The following is a 22,538-nucleotide window of genomic DNA, read 5'->3' on the forward strand; positions in this document are numbered from 1 at the left end:
AAATCAAGATTAGCAAGGTTCTCATCAAATCGAACCAACAAACAAACATTAATTAGCAACTAATTAATAAAATCAAGATTAGCAGGATTCTCATCAAATCGAACCAACAAACACGCATTAATTTGCAACTAAACAATAAAATCGAACCAACAACTAATCAAAGACCACCACAACAACTAATCATAGACGATGAAGCATAGACCTCCAGTAACCAACCACATACCATCACAGACAATGAAGCATACACCTCCAGTAACCAACCACATACCATCACAACAAAGACCACCACAAACATGCGAACACTTTGAGCAACACGTAGGAAGAAAGGAGCGAGCCGCATCTCACCTCAGCACGACGACGTGCAGGCAGAGGAGATGCCGACGAAGGAGCAGCCCCACACCACGAACCACACGACCCCCTGCCCTAAACACAGACAACAACACGCAGGAGCGAGCCGCATACGAAGGAGCAGCTCCATACCACTAACCACGCGACTCCCTGCCCTAAACACAAACAACGACACGTAGGAAAAAAGGAACGACCCGCATCTCACCTCAGTAGCAGCAAAGGAGGTTTAGACGATGAAAGAGACGTCCACGACCAACGAGCCGCCCCATGCACCCCCTTAATTGTCACCCAACCCCATGCATGCACACTATCCCGAAAATTTCACATTATTCTAAATCCTACCTAACACCCAACCGTTAGCCTTATAAATCTTATAAAATATTTTAGCCTTATAAACCTTACAATTTTTTTTTCCCTTGGGGGGCCCTTTGAGCCCCCTCAACCACCGTCTAATTAATTAATCAAAAATATGTTCTAAGGGGCTTTATTGAAATATATGCCACATGAATCAAACCCATCCCCTCTAGTCAGCGAGGCATAGGTGCTACCACTAAGTGTAGCTTAGGAGGCAGAGGTAGTACAAAGATCAATGAGATGCCTTTTAGAATGATCTAGATTCTACAAGTATATAGGCAAACATTAAAAAACATAGAACATATTTCAGACCAAGTGGAAAAGGCATGATCTTGTGCATGAGTCATAGTACCCTTAAAATTAAAAAATGCATATATATATATATATTGTCAATTGAATAGATAGAGTGAGGCTAACGTGGGAAACAGCGATAGGGTGAAAACTCCATTAGAAGTGGGCAAGCATTTGTAAAGATGAGATGAGAAGCAAGCATTTGTCAAGAAGAGATTCTCCAGCGCATAACCTTTCACTGCTCACGGCATGGCGACCACTGGCGAGCAGCTCCAAGCAGCAGTCAATCAAGATACCTCGTCACACAGTGTTGATGATGACTGGGCACACAACACAGTGACACACAGAAACACACGTGACTCGGGGTTTATAGGGAAGAGACACACACACACACACACACACACAAGGAACCCTCCCTCCACCCTTCCTCTTGTGTTCCCTTCTACACTTTGCACACACACAGACGGACAGACACACAGCAAAATTCAGCTCCACCCCCAACCCCCTTGTCCCTCTTTGGCCCCTTCTCTTCAGCATTCTACCTGTGCGCTGTCGTGGGCGGATGCCACTCTGATGTACAGCTCTTTGCGCACATTGGGTCCATTTTGCTTCATCCCCCATGTCTATCTCTACCCTCACACCACCCATCTTCAGCCCTCCCTTGGACTCTACCTCCTCACAGTTCTCCCCCTTTTTCGCCCACCGCACTCTGCTCTCAGTCAGGGCTAGTGTGGCACCTGACCTCAACCAGACAAGATCTAATGGCAGCAGCGGGAGTGCGGTCCAGCAGTTGTTCTTCCCTTTCCATGGCATCACTTGCATGGAATTGGCCTCGAAGACCCATAGAAAATGCACAGCGGGATGCTTGCAGCGGAGAAAGCTTAAGGGGAGGTGCGTCGAAGCCAATGCACGGGACGAGATTATGGGAAGTGGCGACGTTGAAGACACCTCAGCCCGGGATACTGTAGAACGAGGCCAAAGGATACTTGCTTTGCAGAAAGAGCTTCTAGGCCAGGTGATCCTCAGATCCTCTCACATTAAGACCATACATAGTTCCCTGGCACATCAAGATGGGAGAAATGAGTGACATCTTAAGGAATTACAATCTATCGGTCTCCTAGGCAAAGAGTCTCTGTATGTTTGCACCTTTATCATTCATGTAAAGTAAGTGCATGATGTACACCTCCAATGCATGTAAAGCATGCATCTAGTGCATTCTGCACACCTTGAATTAATGTCAAGCATGCACCTCCTCTAATTGGGCTGAAAACACACGTGCTTCTGCACCTCCCTGCTGCCTTGCGGTTTCGCTCTCTTGCTTGCCGGAGGGCTTGAGCAACCACACACAAACGTTGGGAATCACAGAATGAGCAGAAGGGCATTATCAGTGCTCACATAACTTGGTTTGTAGTGTAATTTTCTCGGTTGGAAGCGGTTGGAATCTCACGTTGCCTTTAATTTTAAGGGACGAAATATGTATAATTTCCAGCATATGTATGATTTTTATTGATTTTTAAGTCTAAATCCCGGTTAAGCTTAAGCATTGCTGAAAATGGACAAATAGTACAAAAAGGACATAGGTGCCGAGGGGCTAACCTGGCCATTGCCCATGTCCTTTCATTTTTTGTACATTTGATCCTTCTCTGCCTTGTTAGTAACCTTGGATGAAAAGGCTTTCACACATCCAAATCATTTTATCTTCTAAATTACCTTATTTTAGCTTCTAAATTATTTTGTCAGAGGTCAAATAAATGCTTGGGACACATGTACATCAGCAAGGGGGTTACATCTAACTTATGCGGGACTTGCACATAGACTTTGACAATGGCTGGACCCTAGGGCCTAGCCCTCGATGGGAGGGCTCAATAAAAGCATTTTTTAAAAACCTGTCAAAATAAGGACATACTTATAAACTTATCGGTTTCCTAGGCTAAATTTGCATATTTTTCCGATAGTAAATTTGAATTGTTTTTTGTAAGGGCTTGATATATTTCTAGCCGATTTTTCCAAATTTTAGCTAGTAAAAATACATTGAAATGCCGTTTTTGTTGAGCTCGGGTCGATGGTGCTTGGTGATCTATTCTTACACAATGGAAAATAAGTCCTAAGTGTACCGATTAGCTAGTGTGCACTTGCCACTTGGAGTTGTTGCTTCATAATTTTGAGGTAGACTCAATCCCCTTCTAAGACCTTTCCAGAGTCAAGTTTCACAAGCTTTTCCCTCGGGATAGCTTACCTACCCAGCTACTACCATCTAGATTGGAACATTATTGCATTGATCTCCTCCCAGGATTGGAGTCACCGAGCAAGTTTCTTTATCGTCTTAGCAAGTCGATGGAGGAAGAGCTTGATCGTCAACTTCAGGAGCTTTTGCGTTTGGGGTCAATTAGACCTAGTGTTTTCCCTTTTGCGGCTCCCATCTTATTCATAAAAATGAAGGATGGCCCTTCATGATTATGTTATGTGTTGGCTACCTAACATTGAAGAAACTGACCATCAAAAGTAGGTTTCCCATGCCTCGCATGATTACATCCTCGAGCGGTTGAATGGTGCCAAAGTTTTTTGTAAGTGAGATCTTTAGAGCAAGTGTATCATCAAATTTGGATAGTCCCTAAGGACATCCATAAGAAGGCATTCGAGACTGTGAATGCCCATTATGAGTTTCTCGTTATGCCTTTCGGTTGTTTAACGAATGCTCTGGCCACGTTCAATCGTATGATGATGCGTATCTTCGTGGACTTAATTGGCAAGCATGTATTCATCTTTTTAGATGATACCCTTGTTTTCTCCCACTCTTTGGAGCAGCACGATTTACACGTCCAATAGGTCTTGGAACTTCTCGAGCTAAAATGAGATGCTCATCAATGAGAAGAAGTCAGAATTTTATATGATATCCATTACTTGGGCTATGTTATTAGTGCTAAGGGTATCCATCTTGACTCTGCAAAGGTCCAGAACATCCTCGACTGGGAGGTGCCAGTCACGACGTTCGACGTTCGTTCCTTCTTGGGACTTTTCTAGGCAAATTAGTCTCATGTAGACATGTTTGTTGACATATCAGCCCCCCTCTCCGATGTGTTGAAAGGCGTTAAGACTCGAAAGCAAAAAGTGTAGCTTTTTCTCCCTCTGATTTGACTACAATCAACAAGCTCAAAAAGGCCTTCTCTGAAGTGCCTTCCTTGAAGCTAGCTTCCTGGGATGATCCATTTGTGGTATACACAGATGCCAATAGCCATGCCATTGGGGCGGTGCTGCAACAAGACGAACATCCAGTCACTTACATGAATTGTAAGCTAGACTACGTAGAATGCAAGGTATATGATAGAGAACTCTTTGCCATGATCTAGGCTGTGAAACACTAGAAACATTTTCTATATAGGCGCGAATGGTGAGCGCGAATTCACCATTCGCATGGATCATCAAGCACTTCGGTGGTTACAGACCATGCCAGTGCTCAGTGGAGTGACTGCAAGGCTCGCTCGAGTTAGGTCTTTCAACAGTTTGGTGGTATGATCGAGTATCTTCTGGGTAAGGCCAACCCAGTGGCCATTGAGTCGGAAGAAAGCTACATCAGTTATATCCCACGTGTTCTCCTCCTTTCTTGCTAGAGGGGAATGCACTCTGTCAGTATCAAGACTCAGACGATTTAATGGGCAAAAGATATAAAAACCATGGAGCCGCATGATTTCATGATAAATGATGGGTAGCTGTGTGGTCATCAGGGAATGACTAGCACCTTGGAGAAGCTTGAGCGGCATTTTTACTGGCCTTAGATGGGCAAGATGTCTTTGACTATGTGTCATCCACAGACTAAAGAAGAGACAGAGACCTACAATCAGTTGGCCTTTAATGTGCTCAAATGTTACGTGAATGACAATCAAAGTAAGTGGGAGGAGTTTTTGCCTTTGGTTTAAGTACTGCTTAACGACTCCTATTCTTCTTCCATTGGCGGGACTCCTTACTAGGTGGCGTTCGGGTGTCCTTTTCAATCTCTATTGTTGAGATAATTTTCACAAGTATCCGAGGTCCCTATGGTAGTCGAGTCCTATTCGGATATAGTGGAGTTGCTCAAGCAAAGGCTGCTGGCCAAAGCTCAAGAGGCGTACATTATCCAAGCTAACAAACACCGTCGAGACGCGTCATTCAAAGAAGGGGATTTGGTATATCTTTGGATCATGAAATACACGTTAAAAAAGGGTGTCCAAAGTTGTCTTTTTGTAGTTTCGGTCCCTCTCCCATTGTTAAAAAGATTAATGATGTCTCCATGAAGCTTTGGCTACCTACCAGTTGGTCTATGCATGACGTTTTCCATGTTAGCTGTTTGAAGTTGTTTCAAGGTACTACTCCTTCGGAGCTCCCGAATGATTAACAATCGGACATCATCAATGATGCAGAGATCGTAGAGCCAGAATAGGTGGTGTTGCATTGATTCAAGCATGGTACCGGTCAGAAGAAGCGACAATTTCTTAAAGACCGGGTTACCCTCAAAGTGGTGTGGTTGGACGAGGACTTCTTCGAGCAGTATCTGTCTTTGTTCTAGAAGCAGTCCAAATCCTACCAAACAGGAGGGGATGTCACGTGCCCCATTGTCCTAGGACGCCACATGGACATTTTGCAGCTTCCAAGACATTCATTCAGCTTTTTTGATGGCCCAAGAGCACGTTGTGATCCCTAATCCAAGGGACAAGTCTCCAGGCAGCAATTAGGTGTAGGGTTAGTGGCACAAGTCTATGTAACCCTCTTTGCAAGTTGTATAATGTTGTACCAGCCAACCGAGCAGTTATTAGACTATTTGGTTAGGTGCATGGGGAAGCCCAAGTGTGTGTTGAGTCCTTATTCGAGTCCCGGGCAAACATGTCGTGTCAAAGTGTCATAATGCAACCATTTATATGGTCAAAAGCCTTAGTCTTTGGGGGGCCATGGGCACTTTTGGTGGAGACCAAAAAGGGGCAAAGGTGGACCAATTATCGGGCTGATGGAGGGTGCCTGTAAAGAGACTTTTAAGGGCACATCATTGGGAGCAACCCTACCTCTTGATGCCTATATAAGAGCTTCCAACCAAAAGAACTTTGTGCAATGAATACGAATGATGACTGCAGATTGCCAAACGCAAGGACGGAGTAGACTGAATGCAGGCTGATCTAGATGCTGGCCAACTAGATCACCTACCTGTTGCTGCTATGTCCTATGCTGGCCGACTGGAGTAAGTGCTCATGCCAGGCTGTATATGCTGTCTATTATACAAGTACTGATGCTGGCTGATGAATTCTCTAAGTGGGTAAGAGGACTCACATATGCGGACTCTCTATGGCTGTGTGGAGACTGAACTACGTAGCTCGTGCCTAAAATGTCCTGGAGTGGGGCTCACAATGGGGTCACAACATACGACGAATATTCCTAAAAGGTAAATCCTACTGTATGAATGTTGTTGCTCTGATGTAAAGCCAGTGTGTCACATAGCACTCCAATGTAGGGTGCATGTGACAGAATCAGCCCCAAAACAGAGGTTCCATTCAGCCCAAAACAGTCCCCAATGTGTCTCTGTTCAATGTTTAGTGGGACAGCTCCAAGACAGTCCGTAAGTCATTCTTGTACTTCATTTACATCTTGCAATACATAAGCAAATACACCTAGCAATAGGTGGGGGCCCTTGAGAGGGTGGTTGGGACCCAAACTGGTGTGCTATGTGCTATCTCTATCTCTCTTCTTCTCCTTTATCATTTCTGCAAATTTCAGCAGGCACTTTAAGCAATCTCTTCTCTATTCCATTGAAAGAATACTTCCGCGTAAGTCGCATATCACATCAGAGCTCACCGCCCACACTAGCGGTCCGGTCCTCTACCCTAGATAAGTCCTCAATGATAGAGCTCGATCTATTTTGTGGGCCAGACATCCCCAGCCCAAAGCATTAGGACCCTCCATTGGATAGATGCGGATCCAAGAGGTTTTTCGACAGCATGGTAGTTGATCATGGCTAGTTTGTCCTATACAGGGTCACATGCTGACATTACATTTGTATACACTAGTGATAGTTGTTTTTCCTTTTCTTTCAGTTATTTTTTCTAGGGTTCAGTATATCCATGGTAACATTGTATCACTTATGGTCTCATAGACCTTTTGTGTCTTTTGTAGTCGTTACTATTATTTTGTTTCTTCCTTGTTTCTCCGTCGATTATGCTAGGTTGATTTTGATTGAAAGGTATGTGCTCTTCTTCTTGACACACATGCTTGGAAGTCACGTAGGTTCATAGAGGAGAGAGAGAGAGAGAGAAAGAAAGAAAGATATATTAAGCGTCTACTAAAGACCCAATGGGCCTATGAGACCAAAGTGATACAATAATGTCCATGGCATATCTCATCATGGAATGGAAAATAAAACAGGAAGAAAACATAAACATAGCTATCTCACTGGGGTGATACAAAACTGTCCATGGAAACTCATCATGGAATACTAAGAATAGAAAAACAGGGTGTCGGTGGAGCATATCCTATATTTGCAGTAGCTGAAGAGAGGGAGAGAGAGAGAAAGAAAAGAAAGAAAGAAAGAACGTTATATTAACGTCTACGGAAGAACCCAAGGGCCTATGAGACCAAAAGTAATACAATGGTACCATGGATATACTGAGACATGGAAAATTGAAAGAAAAAGTAAAATGAAAACATCTGACAGCACATGTGATCAACAGATGATCCTGTGTAGAGTGAGATATGCCGTGATTAGCTAATGTCAATACCTGCCTTGGCCAGAAACGATCTGATGGTGGAGTGAATGTCAAGCCTCTGTGATGGGAGTGCGACATATTAAGCGTCTACTAAAGACCCGATGGGCCTATGAGACCAAAGTGGTACAATAATGTCCATGGCATATCTCATCATGGAATGGAAAATAAAACAGAATGAAAACAAAAATATAGCTATCTCACTGGGGTGATTCAAAACTGTCCATGGAAACTCGTCATGGAATACTAAAAACACATGGGAGCAACATCAGCGCTGAGTAGATGGTATACCACTCTCCAAAAGGTCAAGCATGGGGTTGACGAGTATGGCCGAGAGGTCTCCCTCAGCTATGTCACGTGGAAAGGTAGCTCGATGGCGGTGGAGCATGTCCCGGATCTGGAGCTGATGAGGTGATCGTGGCCGACGGGGGGGTCGAGGGCATCGGGCACGCTGGAGTGCAGAGGCTCGGTCCGAGGTAACTCGTCTCGGCGGGCGAGGTAGGTCTAGAGCAGCTCGTGGAGGGTCCACAAGATCCACTATGTCGGTGTCCTCCACCTCCTGGGTCCAGAAGAAACTGGTGATGGTTGGCTGCTGAGGGAGGGGGCGGGGTGGCTAGGGCCTCTGTCTCAAGAAGGTGTCCCTGTGTCTGCGGAGCTCAAGCAAGAAGAGGCCCAAGCAACGCCGGTCCTGGAAGAAGTCAACGATCCCGGAGAGTGGACCGAATCCCTCACGAAATAGACAGTGAAACCTCCCGCAGATCTCATAGTATACTGGGCAGCGGCATATGTAATGCTCCTCCGTCTCAACCTCTGTGTGGCATAGTCGGTAGATCCTCTCCTCTCTGGGTGTCCATACGAGCTTCCCGGCTCTGAAGACGCGCTCAGCTCTACGTGTCTCCACTCTGAGGCGGTGGGAAGAAACCCGTATATGGCTAATCGCAATCCGCATGGCATGGGACATGTGAACACTCAAGTAGCCCGGCTGCTGGATGAATCCATCCTCAGTGAGTGTGAGGAAGTGGTATCTGTAAAAGTGCATCTTCGTGGGGAGCTCTGGGGGTGTGATCCATGTGCAATGTGTGTAGAGGCTAAGAAGATCTGACCGGATAACCCGGTTGGTATCCTCATGAGACAGCCGGAAAAAAGGGGAGTCCAAACTGTACTGAAGGGGGGGGTAGGCTGTCCATGTAGAGCCCATATATTGAGAACCAAGTGGAAACTAGTGTATACCATACTCCAGAGTGCCCCTCAAGTGCTATCTGTCAAGCCTCGGGTACCTGTGGGGATCCATGTGACTGATGCGATGAAGGTATGTGACTGTCTGGAAGAGTGCCTCCACTACCATCAGGGCTGTAGCAAACTCTGCCTGGATAATTTGGTATGGGACTGATGGTTTGCTGTAGATCATACGGGAGAACATCATGACCTAGGGCCTCTCAACTCGTTGCCAATCCTCATCGGATAAATCTGGCCTCCAGAAAGCTGCTCCATACATCAAGGCTGGTGTGACAAGGGTGTCAAAAAGCCAGCCCTTCGTCCTAGGCTCCTCGAAATGTGCTTGGAAGCATTGCCGCTCAAGTAAGCTCAAGGCTGCATATCCCCACGTCACTCTGGCATGTGCTGCGGGAAGCATGGTAAAGCGTGGGCCACTGAAAGTGACACCAAGGTAGACATAGGATGAGACAATCTCCACATGATCCCCTCTATATGTGAAGCTCAATCTGATTGTGACGGGGCGAGAGGTATTGAAGACCATTACCTTGGTTTTACCAAGGTTAACAGAGAGGTTCCGCTGAGTGCAAAAGTCATGTAAGGCATCCAACTGTCTCTAAAGCCCTTCGGCTGAGTCTGAGAGGAGGACGATGTCATCTGCATAAAGTAGTATGGGGATCAATATGCCTGCCAGTGTGGGACCAGCCCTGCCTAATCCATCAATGAAGCTCGAGATCTCATCAATGTAGAGGCTGAAAAGAGTGGGTGATAGAGGGCAGCCCTGATTCACCCCAATGGTGTTGGAAATCTCCTGTGATGTACCTTCTGGGGCTCTCACTCATCCGGTGACGGACTCATAGAGGGTGATGATGCTCCAAACCATGTCAGATGGGACTCCGATCTCCTGTAGACGGTGTAAGAGGCGGGCTCGGGGTACAATATCAAAAGCTTTGCGGAAATCCACAAAGCAGCAGTCAATCCTGTGGTGTCATGCTCTACCCCCCTCAATGATGGCATAGAGAGAAATGAAATGACATGAAATGATATATTAACATCTTCAGAAGGCCAAGATGACCTATGAGACCAAAAAGGTTACAACAATTGGTGGATCTGATACAATGTGTGTGTAAAAATCTAAAACAACTAAACAACTAATTGAAACTGAAACAACTATGAGGAAAAGTAAGGTACTAGGAGCTCCTAATGGATAACATCTGGGAAGGAAAACTCCAGCAACAAAGGTAAGCATCATATACATCACTATCCAAAGATGTCTCTCATCGGTCGATGGCGGATATCCTCAATGTCCTCCATGGTGAGTACTCTGACTGGACGTCTCCCATGCCGTGCTAGTATGGTCCTGATCCTTTGTTGTAGTCTCCGCCGGTGTCGAGATGGGCCTCTCATCTTGGGGCGCCTGGACCCCCCCAGCTCTATAGCCCGATCAATCAGTGTACCTCTGGTGCGGCTATACTCTGGGGCTAGTAGGAACGGGGACGGCATAGTTGGGGGGGAGCCATAGCGCACGCAGTCGGACTGTTTTTTTCCGCCCGTTTCTAACCGTTTGCAGGGCCGTTTCTAGCTGTTTGCCCTGGCCGTTTCTAGCTGTTTGGCTTGGCCGTTTGGGGAGACCTTGAGCCTTTGAGGCTTGGGCCTTGGGCCTTGGGCCTTGGCCCTTGCCTCTCTCTTGCCTTGAGGCTTGGAAGTTGGCCTTTAGGCTTGAGCCTTGGGGCCTTGGCCCTTGGCCCTTGAGGCGTGGCCCTTGCCTCTCTCTCTCTCTCTCTTGCCCTTGCCTCTCTCTCTTGCATAGTCACAGGGGACGGAGGGGACGGAGCCTTGGAACGCCGAGACGGGACGGCGCAGGGACGGGGATGGACGGACGTCCCCCGACGGACGTTTCTCACAGGGGACGGTGCAGGGACGGGGACGGCTGTCGGGGACGGCGCTATGCGGGGACGGCAGAGAGCCGTTGCGCCTACCGTTGCTGCCGTTTTTGGCCGTTGCGCCTGCCTGCCGCCTGCTTGCCCCTTTCTAGCCATTTATGGCTGTTGGGCCTTGGCTCTTCTAGCCGTTTATGGCTATTGGGCCTTGGCTCTTTGAGGCTTGGCCCTCTCTCTCTCTCTCTTGCCTATCTATATAAGAACAAGCCTCTACAAGGCTACAAGCACACACAAGTTCACAACTCTCAAGGCTCATTGCTCAAGCTTTCAAGGCTCAAGCTTCTTGAATCTTCTCTCTTCCAACTTCCAAGTTCCAAGCTCTAGGGCCTAGGCTCTCACCTCTCCCTCAAGCCTCTTGAGTCTTGACTCTTCGAGTCTGCCAACTTCCAAGCCTCTAGGCTCTCTCTCTCTCTCTCTCTCTCTCTCTCATTCCTCAAGGCTCTCTCTCTCTCTCTCTCTCTCTCTCTCTCTCATTCTTCAAGGCTCTCTCTCTCTCTCTCTCTCTCTCTCTCTCTCTCTCTCTCTCTCTCTCATTCCTCAAGGCTCAAGAGTCAAGCCATCTTCAACCATGGCATCCTCCTCACGTGCCGGGGCTTCTCGTAGAAGGACAACGGGATGGACATGGTGGGAGGAGGTAAACTACACCACATCCGTTCATGGAGGCAGTTCTCGGCCATGGGTATGCAAGCTTTGCCCGTATCGGCGAACGGGTGGCGCCGACAAAGTGCGAGCCCACCTCTTGCATGAGAGTGGACATGAGGTGAGGTTTTGCACGAATGTCACGCCCGAGAAGAGACAGGAACTTCTTGACAAGCTTAGCGTCTATGAAGCGGTCGAAGCGACAAGAAGGACACCACGAGTGGCCGTGGATCCCGCGACGATGGGGAGAGGAACTCAAGCCTCTACCATGGAGTCATGTGGTGGATCGGGATCATGCACACCATCACCTTCACCATCAAGTCGGAATGTTACTCCATCCACGACACCGGCACCCTCCATCTCCATGGCCTCTCAATCATTACGTGGCCCACGGCGACAATCTACACTTGGGGAGAATTGGAACCCCAAGTTGAAGGAGGAGGTCAAAAGCTTACCATTTTAGTGTAAATTTGTGCTCATTTTGATGTACTTCCAAAGTAGAATAAGTGTAGAGTAGAATTTTTTTTAAAAAAAGTATTTTTTGAGTGCCGTTCCCTCCCCCGTCCCCGTTCCCTACTTATGGCCGTCCCCCGTCCCGTCCCCGTCCCCGTTCCCTACTTATGGCCGTCCCCCGTCCCGTCCCCGTCCCCCGTCACCGTCCCCCGTCCCTTGTGACTATGCTCTCTTGCCTATCTAATATCTATATAAGAACAAGGCTACAAGGCTACAAGCACACACACACCCCTTCAACTTTCAAGGCTTAAAGCAACTCTCTCTCAACTCTCAAGCCTCAAGCCTCAAGCTACACTCTATGAGACTTGAGTGTATCTAGTATCTACTCTCTCTACTCAAGCTACACTCTATGAGACTTGAGTGTATCTAGTATCTACTCTCTCTAGTCTCTCTCCCTCAAGCTTCTTCTAACTTAGTAGCTTCCAACTTCCAAGCCTCTCACCAAAGGCCCTACTCTTCTCTACTATCTAGACTCTCTCTCTCTCTCTCTCTCCCTCTCTCTCTCCCCCCGTCACCTCCGCATCCCCCCTCTGTGCTAGCCCCCTCTGCGTCCCCTCCCACCAGCGCCTCGCCCCCCTCTGCGCCAGACCCTCAACCCCCCCTCCCGCCAGCAGCCCCCTCTGCGCCAGCCCTCCCTCCCGTCCTCTCTCCCACCAGCCCCCCTGCCCTCTCTCTCTCTGCATCCCAGCATAGACGGAGGTTGCAGCGGCGGATTCGGATTATTCTTGTGAGGCATGCGGGACACCCAGTCAGGGTGCTGACCACAGAGGATATTGAGGAGATCCACCAGCGTCCGATGCGGCACATATTATGAGATGGAGGCACCTCCATAGTGTACCACTCCGTCCCACATGATATTGTATCCCCTCACTATATTCCACTCACCTCCATAGCGTACCCCCCCCTCACTATGGAGCTGTTCGCTTCCGCCGCCCTCTCTCTCTCTCTCTCTCTCTCTCCACTGTTCGCCGGCCTCTCTCCCGCCTGGGCTGGCCTGTCCCTCTGCCTCCCTTTTTGACCCCCCCTACTGCTGCTGTTTCGCGCTTGCGCGCAGGTGTCATGGATTAATTTCCAGTCCATTGGCTGTGGGAAGTACTGCAAAAAGTCATGGCCAAGATTGGAGTTAAAGAGGAGCTTGTGAAGGTGGAGGACAAGCTTAGCACAATTATCAAAGAAAACAAGAAGATGGTCGACTCTTCCGTTACCGCAATCATAAACTGCCTCTCCAAACTCGAGAAGGGATTTGACAAAATCCAAGAGCTCGAAGAGAGAACATCCAAGCAAGAGGCTGAGATTTCAGCCTTAAAGGAGGAACTAGTGGAGGCCAAATCGCATGCTAAAAGTCAAGCGGCTGAAATCTTAGCGCTCAAAAAGGAGTTGGAAGCCACTTCACAAGGCAAGCTTGTCAGCCCTCCTTTATTGAAGAGCTGAATACCATCAAGGAACAAATGAGGATCATTCGAGAGGAGGAGGAGCAACATAAAGAGAAGACATCTTCATGGGTGGAGGTGATCACAGAGACACAAAAGAAGATGGACGAGGCGGAGAAATGGATCGAGGTCGCCAAGAAAGGTAAAGGTAAAGAATCACCACCCATCCCACCTCCCACCATCATCAGCATGACCCTTGAAGAGGAGCAAAGGAGGAAGACCCGGGCCTTACATGTACGAGTGTCCGGTCTAAAAGACCGTGATGATGCGGAAGGGGAAACCAAGGAGCTCTTCTCTATGATGGGAATTGAAGCCACGCACACAAAGGCATGGAGAGTGGGAAAGAAGAGAGAAGGTAGTGGCGAATCTTCTAAGGAGAGAGCACTTATAATGACGATGATGATGGTAATGATGATGATGATGGTACTGATACTGATAATGACGATGATGATTCTACTGTGGATGGTGCTCTAAATGCTGTCCTAATCAGGGATTATGATGTTCATGCTGAAGATTAGCCATGGCACGGGCATGCACGTGGCATGTGATGATACTCTGATTTGGATGATCACAATCATCATGGCATGTGACATGTGTTTATAAAGATAGCCAGGCTTCTGAATGAAGACATCCTGTGTACACCTCACAAATTGATCCCGGTAAAACTGCATTTTCATAGGAAGCTGTAGTGGATCCAATCATGCGACATGGATCTCCAGTTTGAAGAGGTCGGACGCTCTCGGATAAGTCGGTTAGTGTTGTGGCGGGTAAGAGGTAATAGTGGGGCATCCAAGTTGTAGTGGAATGGGGGTAGGCGATCCATATATGAAGCCCATGTGAGAGGAACCACTTAGTAACCTTGGCATACCAAACCCTAACATGTCCTGTCTAAGCTAGTCGCTTAGCTGACTCTTAATGCCAGTGGAGGTAGCATGCCTCTGTCCAAGAGATAGATGCGGTATATGAAGGTCATTGTTTGGAAGGGGACATCAACTACCAAGGGGGTTACTCCAAACTCGCAAGAAAAATGGAGAGGGGCACTAAAGGCTTACTCCGAATCATCTGCGAAAACATCGTGACCTGCAATCCCTCTATTCTCCTCCTAGTCAACCTCCCCGAGGTCTGGTCCAAAAGGAGGCCCCATACATCACAGCAAGTGTCACAAGTGTGTCGAAAAGCCCTCTCTTAGTGCTAGGCTCATGAAAGCGAGTCTAGAAGCACGGTCGCTCTAATCGAGCCAAAGCCGCATACTCTTTTGTCAATGGAGCTTGAGCCACTGGGCACATAGTGAAAAAGGTGACTCCCAAGTATACATAAGATGAGACAATGTCTACCTGATTCCCTGCATATGTGAAGCTCAATTTGGAAGCCATAGGGCTTGAGGTGTTGAAGATCATAACCTTGCTCTTGCCAAGGAGGTCCCACTGCTCACAAAAGGCATGCAATGCCATCAGGTTTCTTTGTAGCCCCTTTGTGCTGAATTTGAGATCAATACTATGTCGTCTTCATAAAGCAAAATGGGTACCAACATATCACATTGTGTGGAGCCCAGCCCACCACGTCCGTCAATGAAGTTAGAGATCTCATCTATGTAAAGGCCAAGAGTGTCGGAGAGGGCATCCATGCTTCACCCCTATGGTGCTAGTGGTCACACTTGACATGCCTCGTGGTGCTCGGACTCTCCCTATCATCGACTCATACAATGCCATGACTCCCTATATCATCTCCATTGGAAGGGCCAACTCCCCTCAAAGCGTCTAAGAAGATGCACTCGGGGTATAGTCCACAAAGCAGCCATAGACCTGTTTCCCCTTCAACCGGGCCTCCTCAATGACTGCTCTCAATTTAAAAATATTATCCAAGGTGGAATAGGTCCTCTAGAAATGTGCTTGTCCCCTACCTCTATGCCCATGTCTCTCTACAAAAGTGCTGACGTCGGACTCCAACACTAACCCATAAAGTGTGGGCACCAATGTGTGGCCAATCATGATGGTGCTGTAGTTATGTGGATCTAATGGGTCCCAGGCCTTATGGATTGGCACAATGGTGTTACTAGACCATGAGGGTGGCAAAGGGCTATGCTAAACATACTAGCTATAGGAAGGGGGCCAGAGTGTCACAGGCATGAGTGATATGCTCAGCTAGTAAGTCCTCGTGGTCCTTTTGGCTTTAGTAACATTATGTATGGTAAAGAGAGTGACACAAGTGGGTCGGGGGAGGTGTGATAGATATGTGAGGATGAGGTTAGAAATGTGGTAGAGCTTTTGGGCGTAGGTGTGCCAAATGGCCAGATCTGTGATGGGGATGGGTGGCCAATCATGATGGTGCAAGAAGTTTCTGCCAAGCCTCACTACTATTGCCACTCAAAAAGGATCCGCCGTAAAAGTCATCCTTCGTAGCATGCAATTGGTATGATCGTGTAACTCACAGCAAGGCCTTCTTTATATCTTTGATGTTTGAGTGAGTTTGAGCAATCCACTTTAATCTTTGAACATGGAGATAGAGCTGTAGAGAGAGAAGATGGAGAGTCCACATCAAATCAGGTCCCAACTAACCACTTAAGGGCCCCATCCCGCAAGTAGGAGTATTTTCTTTTATTGCTTTGGAGAACTTCTTTACAATGCAAACTTTACCAAGAACTTACCGATGACGGTTGATTGTGGAATGCCAAATGCAAGGACGAGGTAGACCAAACATTGGCTGAACCATCATACGGTTTGTAGACAACTCGGGAGCCAATAGGCACACCCAAATCTATTGAGGGGATGTGGGACTAATGGCTGAATGCTGAAGATGACTTTTGGCTGCCTTGGATTGTAGCAACTTGAAGTGTTCTTCTTGTAGAGATGTATACACTAGTCAAAAGACTCGAGCACACATGATAGCTGTTGTGTTTTATTGCTGAAGGTGGATAGGGAAGAAGCTAATGGAACAACGAAACCTACAATCAAATCTATCTAGCATGCATTCATCAAGCATGCAGGATTCAATAGTATACATGCAAGCAAGAGGAGAGGAGAGGAGTTCACATGTAATATTGCGAGGGAATGAATATACAAGTGACTAGTGTTCATAGTAGGCCGGCCAAAACGAAGGTCACTATTAAGTATATACACAAAGTTCTTAGACTTCCCATATTTAACATTAAGCTCATGGTAAGGTCGCTTTATATGCTCCCACACCGCCTTACAAAAGATATGTGCCCGTTTGAGTAGGTAACATGGTAAAGTGCCTTATGGTAGGACGGGTGGTGAAACCATGTTAACTAGTGAAGTGGTTAACATAGCCCCCTTCCTAATGGTGTTCTCGCATCACCCAAGCTGGTGGGGAACCTTCCTGTGAATCTGAGATAAGAGAGACACAGAGAGAGAGAGAGAGAGAAAGAAAGAAAGATATATTAAGCCTACTAAAGACCCAATGGGCTAGTTGTTGTGTGTACTACCCTTGGAAGCCCTCATATTCCTCCGTCGTCTCCATGAAATCTGTGTAGAAGGCTTTTGTGATTGAGACTATGTGCTGCAGCGGCATACAACAGCCTGTTTGCAGGTTGTACAGGAGATGGTTAAGCTGTCTACAGAGTTGTGCAGTGTTTGGGGTTCTCAAACACAACACAACTAACTACTACTGACACAGCAAAGACAACCCCATTAGGTAACACTAACTTCAATTCCCACATCAGGCTAAACACAAACAGAGCATAGAGAACACAGATTGAGTAGAGATCTGCTAAACAAGATAGAGAATAACAGAACAGAACTGAAATACCATGTTTGATTGATCAAGATGAATCATACATTGCTTTCTCCTTCTTTTTCTTCTTCTTGTTGTTAAAAGACGACTACAAAGCCCCTATAAATAGGCGACTTCAGACAGTTTAAACGGTTGTAACTAGAATGTCACAAGACACTAACAGATAATATCCGACTAACCAGATCATAACAAACTCCGACTGAGCAATAATCCGACTGAGTAGAATTCCGACTAAGCAACAATCCGACTGAGCAAAGATACATATATCCGACTAAGCAACTATTAGGTAACTATTAGTTATTCTATCTGTAGTTCAACACATGGCACAGCCCGGTGGTTGATTTCAAAGAAATCGGACTTGAATTCACAATCCCTTGATCAGAAAAGACCGGCCACATGACAAAATGCTGCTTCTTCAAATGTCAGGTACTACATCACTTTGCTGCTCAGCCTGCATCCCTTCAACAACTGGAACCTCCTTCAAAACCTCAGTCATTTCTGCTGATTTATCTTCCACTGAAGTCTCCACTGGCTGCTCACTCTGACTTGCTGTTTGTACACTTAAATTGATAATAGGTACTTCCACCTGAACTTCTAAGTCCTAAAACATTTCCTCCACAGTCCTATCACTCTGAATCTTCACACTCTGCATCTCTTTCAGTTCCTGTACCTGCTGAATCAAATACTCACGTTCTTTCTTCAACTGTCCAACCTCTTCTACCAAACTTGCCTCATGCTGAGTTACAAACCCTGTTTTCATAACATCATAGGGATAATTTATCATGGTTGACATCCTCTCCTTGATCATTCCCCAAGAATCCTGCATAGTGCTATGCATTTGTTGCTTCAAAATCTGTACATCCCCTTGTGCCATCAGCACTCCATTTACATCCAACTCTTCATTCATCAACATCTGTTTTTCCAGCACCTTTGAAGAAATTGCGCCTTTTGTTTTTCTGAGGATCTCCACCTGGCTTTTAGCATAGAAGTTATTCCTCCAGTCATCCCACGGCAAGCCTGCAAACTCCCGCAAACCGACCTGCTTCAACCATGTTGCATTCCCGGGTGCTGTCTTGTCGAGCTCTACTTTGAAATCGGTGTAGGGATCCATCAGCGACTGTGTAAGTTTGCCAGTAGACAACGGTGTAGGAACCTCGTCGTCTTCCTCAGCCGCACGCTCCTCTTCCTCAGAGCTGCTAACCTCAACTCTCATCGGTGCTCCCTTCCTACGAAGCCTCTTCTTCATAGCATCCCGCTGCTCGTCCTCCGCTGGTGGTTGCATGCCTGCAGAGCTCTTAGCTTTCGGCATGGTGAAAGGCGAGTGCAAAGGAAACGCAGAGAAAATGCGCGAGTGATCTTGCATGGATGCTGGAGAGAAAGGACCTCGCACACGCTGATACGCGCGAAAAGTGCGATCAAACTCTGGCTGCCTCGAAATGATACTCTCCTTAAGTGTCCACTCACCACTCAAATCAAGGTACCATGCAAAATGGTTAAAATTTTCAAAAACTCCGACTATCTGAGATCCGACCCAGCAAAATCCGACTGAGTCCGAATCCGATGCAGACCCATATCCCTGTATTGTCGGACTTTCTTCTGGATCCATTTTCACCTGGTCCACCTGTATCAATGCTGAACTTGCCCAATCCAAATGTGGTGGTTTTCCTTGAAACTTTTTCAACCTGAACCCATTAATTGGTTTCTCAACCCTAGTTCCAAAAACATCAGCCACAATAAAGGTTCCTTGTCCCAGATCTTCAACAATTTGATAAGGCCCTTTGTATCTCAGTGTGAGCTTACCAGGATGAGGTCCCAACCTAGAATTGTACACCATCACCCAATCACCAACCTGAAACACCTTAAATTTGACATTCATACTCACCCAAGCCTGTCTTCTTCTTTGAATCACCTCAGTGATGTAAGAACTAACTAATCTGTCCTCTTCCAACTGCATCAAATACCTGCTCCTGTACTTCACTGACAAACTTGGAGACATTTTCTCAGCAGTGACTCTTAAACTTGGTACCACAAATTCCATAGGCACAACTGCTTCTAATCCATACACCAACCTAAATGGTGTCATCCCTGTTGTAACTTTAAAAGCTGTTCTATAAGACCACAAAGCAGAGTCCAGCTTCAAGTCCCAATCTTTCTGGTTATCCTGCACAATCTTCTTTAGGATCCTTACCAATGTCTTGTTGGTACTCTCAGCTTGTCCATTCGCCTGGGGATGATAAGCTGTAGACTTTTTGTGCAGAATCATATGAGTTCTTGTTAGTTCAGAAATTACATCATTCAGAAAGTGAGTTCCCCTATCACTGACCAATTCTACAGGACACCCAAACCTGGTCATGATATTGTGATACAAGAACTTTGCAACACTTGCAGCCTTGTTATCCTTCAGAGCTACAGCCTCAGCCCATTTTGTACAATAATCAGTAGCAACTAGGATATACCTTTTACCTCTTGGAGTTGTTGGCTTGACAGGGCCCACAAAATCAATTCCCCACTTCTGAAATGGTTCCAAAGGCAAAATAGGATGATCTGATATCCTATCTGAATTATCCGGCTGTCCAAGCTTTTGACAAATCACACAGCTCTTGGCATATTCATGGGCATCTTTCAAAACTGTAGGCCACCACAAACCAGCCTGCAATATTTTCTTTCCTGTAATATCCCCTGAGAAATGTCCTCCTGCTGTTCCTGAATGTGCTTCCTGAAGTACTGCCTTCTGCTCATACTCAGGTACACATCTTCTTATCACCTGGTCAATTCCCTTTTTGTACAATGCTCCAACAATCACTAAGAATGGTCTACTCTTCAAAGCAAACTTCCTTCTCTGATCTGGAGTAAATTTTACTGGCATAAATCCCTCAGTTAAAAATGTCAAAAACTGATCATACCAGGAATCCGACTCAGCAGCCTGAACTTCAAACAATGGGGCATCTGGTAGATCATCATCCACCCCACTTGGTGCTTCTCCAGTTTCCAACCTGCTAAAGTAATCAGCAATAGCATGCTCTTTCCCTGGAGTATGGACAATCACAAAGTCAAACTCCTGTAACAAAAGCATCCACCTGGCTAATCTTCCTGTCAACAATGGCTTCTTAATCAGATACAGCAGGGCTTGGTGATCCACATGAAATATTACCCTATTCCCCAACAAATAATGCCTGAACTTATTCAAGGAATATACCATCCCCAAAGCTTCTCTTTCAGTCACAGCATAATTCCTTTCTGCAGATGATAATATCCGACTGGCATAAAATACTGGCCTGTACCATCCTGTCACCCTCTCCTGCATCAAAATTGCCCCTATTGCTACATCTGAGGCATCAACAAAAATATGGAAAGGTAGAGTCCAATCTGGTGACTGCAAAACTGGTGCAACAGCTACCATCTTCTTCAACAATTGAAATGCCTTCTCTTGAGGCTCAGCCCACACAAAAGGTACATCCTTCTTAGTTAAATGTGTCAATGGTGCACAAATATTGGCTAAATATCGGAGGTACCTGGCATGCCATTTAATCTGACCCACAAACCTCATTACTTCCTTCACATTAGTAGGAGACTTTGCTGTTTGAATAGCCTCAACCTTCTTTACATCAATTGCCATGCCTTCCTGTGAAATCACATGGCCCAACAAAATCCCACTCTTCACAGCAATCACACTCTTGAAAGGGTTCAAGACCAGTCTGAACTGCCTACACCTCTCCAAACACAACTTCAGATGCATCAGATGTAAGTCCTTCTTACCAAAAACAGAGAAATCATCAACAAATACTCTCATAAAGTCTTGTAAGTGTGGCTCAAAAACCTTATGTGCCACATAATTGAATGAGGGTGGTCCATTTTTCAAACCAAAACTCATGACAGTAAAATCATATGCACCAAACTCAGTAATGAAAGCAGTCTTATGCTGATCCTCCTCAGCAACACTAATCTGATTGTAACCTGAAAAGCCATCCAGAAAGCTATACATTTCATGACCTGCTACAGCATCTAACACTGCATCACAAAATGGCATGGGAAAAGGATTTGTTATGGTTGCTGCATTGAGTTTCCTGTAATCAACACATACTCTCAGCTTCCCATTTTTCTTAGGCACCACAATTATTGGAGATAACCATGTCACCTGGCTCACAGGTTTAATGAACCCTACTGCTAACAACTTATCTATTTCTTCCTTCACCTGCAATGCAAAATTCGGATTCATCCTATACCTTTGCTGCACCACTGGAACTGCATCTGTTCTTAAATTAATCCGATGCTGATGTAATGCAGGATCTATACCCTTCACCTGAGAATACTCCCAAGCAAAGACATCTATATAGTCCTGTAACAACTGCAAAAGATCCTCCAAAAATTGTCCTTCCACCTGCACACTTACTTTCACCATCCTTGGTTCTGCATCTGTACCCAAATTCAATTCCTTAAGATCATCTTCTTTAACCCGACTGGACGTGCCATACTTCTTGTCATAAATCCTTACAGCCATCTCTCCTGCCTCCTGTTGCTCTTGTTCCATCTGTTCCTTGGTAGCAATCTCTGTTTGCTGTTCCAGCAACTGTCTGAACACTGTCCCTTCAATCTCTTGACCTGGCAAGAGCTCAGATTCTTCCTGATTCTGATATTCCACAAGCTGCAATATTCTTTCTACATCAACATCAAATAGTGGCACCACTGTTGGATTAGCCATTAAAAACTGTTCCTCCTCATCATCTTCTATTTCTTCAGCAAGATTAATTGTCTGTGCACACAATGGCTTTTCTTTAAGAGACATATTTCTCTTACCCTGCATGGTAACAGTAATCTTCTTTTTCCCCTTGGTCAGAACCACCACATTCAATCCCCAATCCTGTTTAACTTTAGCCATTCTAAACCAAGGCCTACCCAGTAACATTTCATAAGGTGATAGTGATTCTGACATTCTGATTACCACAAAATTTACCAAGAATCCCATACCTGCAACTTCAATTTCCTGCTGCTTCAAAATTCCCAATGGTTGCACCCTGGTTTGATCTGCCATTTTCACCTGAAATGGTGCGGGGGCTAAACTTGCTGCACCCATTTCTTTATATACAGTTTCAGGGAGAATGTTAACCCCTGATCCTCCATCCAAAAGAACTTCATCAAACACCCTGCCCTGGTACTCAACCTTAATGACAGGAACCACAAAGTCAACGTCTGCTGGATCAATGGTATTAACTGCTGGAACCAAAGTCGGATTATCTCCTGACTGCTGACCCTGAAGTCTTTTAAGCAATCTTTCCTTAAATGCTGGAACCAAAGCTAACAACTGATCTAATGACAATTGCAAGGGAGAATTTATGAGTACCTCA

At 46.1% G+C, this 22,538-nt stretch overlaps 1 protein-coding gene across 1 annotated transcript in view; it reads left to right on the forward strand.

Annotated features, from left to right (window-relative positions):
• Positions 1–1,179: 1,179 nt before the first annotated feature.
• LOC147624715 (soluble starch synthase 2-2, chloroplastic/amyloplastic-like) overlaps positions 1,180–22,538 on the forward strand; it is a 75,261-nt gene continuing 53,902 nt past the window's right edge. The window contains exon 1 of the mRNA XM_086819747.1: positions 1,180–2,008. Coding sequence (XP_086675873.1) covers positions 1,613–2,008 — 396 coding nt within the window. The 5' untranslated portion in view covers positions 1,180–1,612. The remainder of the gene's footprint in view (positions 2,009–22,538) is intronic.

Source organism: Cibotium barometz, chromosome 25 (genome assembly GCF_041138505.1).
Source record: "Cibotium barometz isolate CiBa-2024 chromosome 25, ASM4113850v1, whole genome shotgun sequence".
NCBI lineage: Eukaryota > Viridiplantae > Streptophyta > Polypodiopsida > Cyatheales > Cibotiaceae > Cibotium > Cibotium barometz.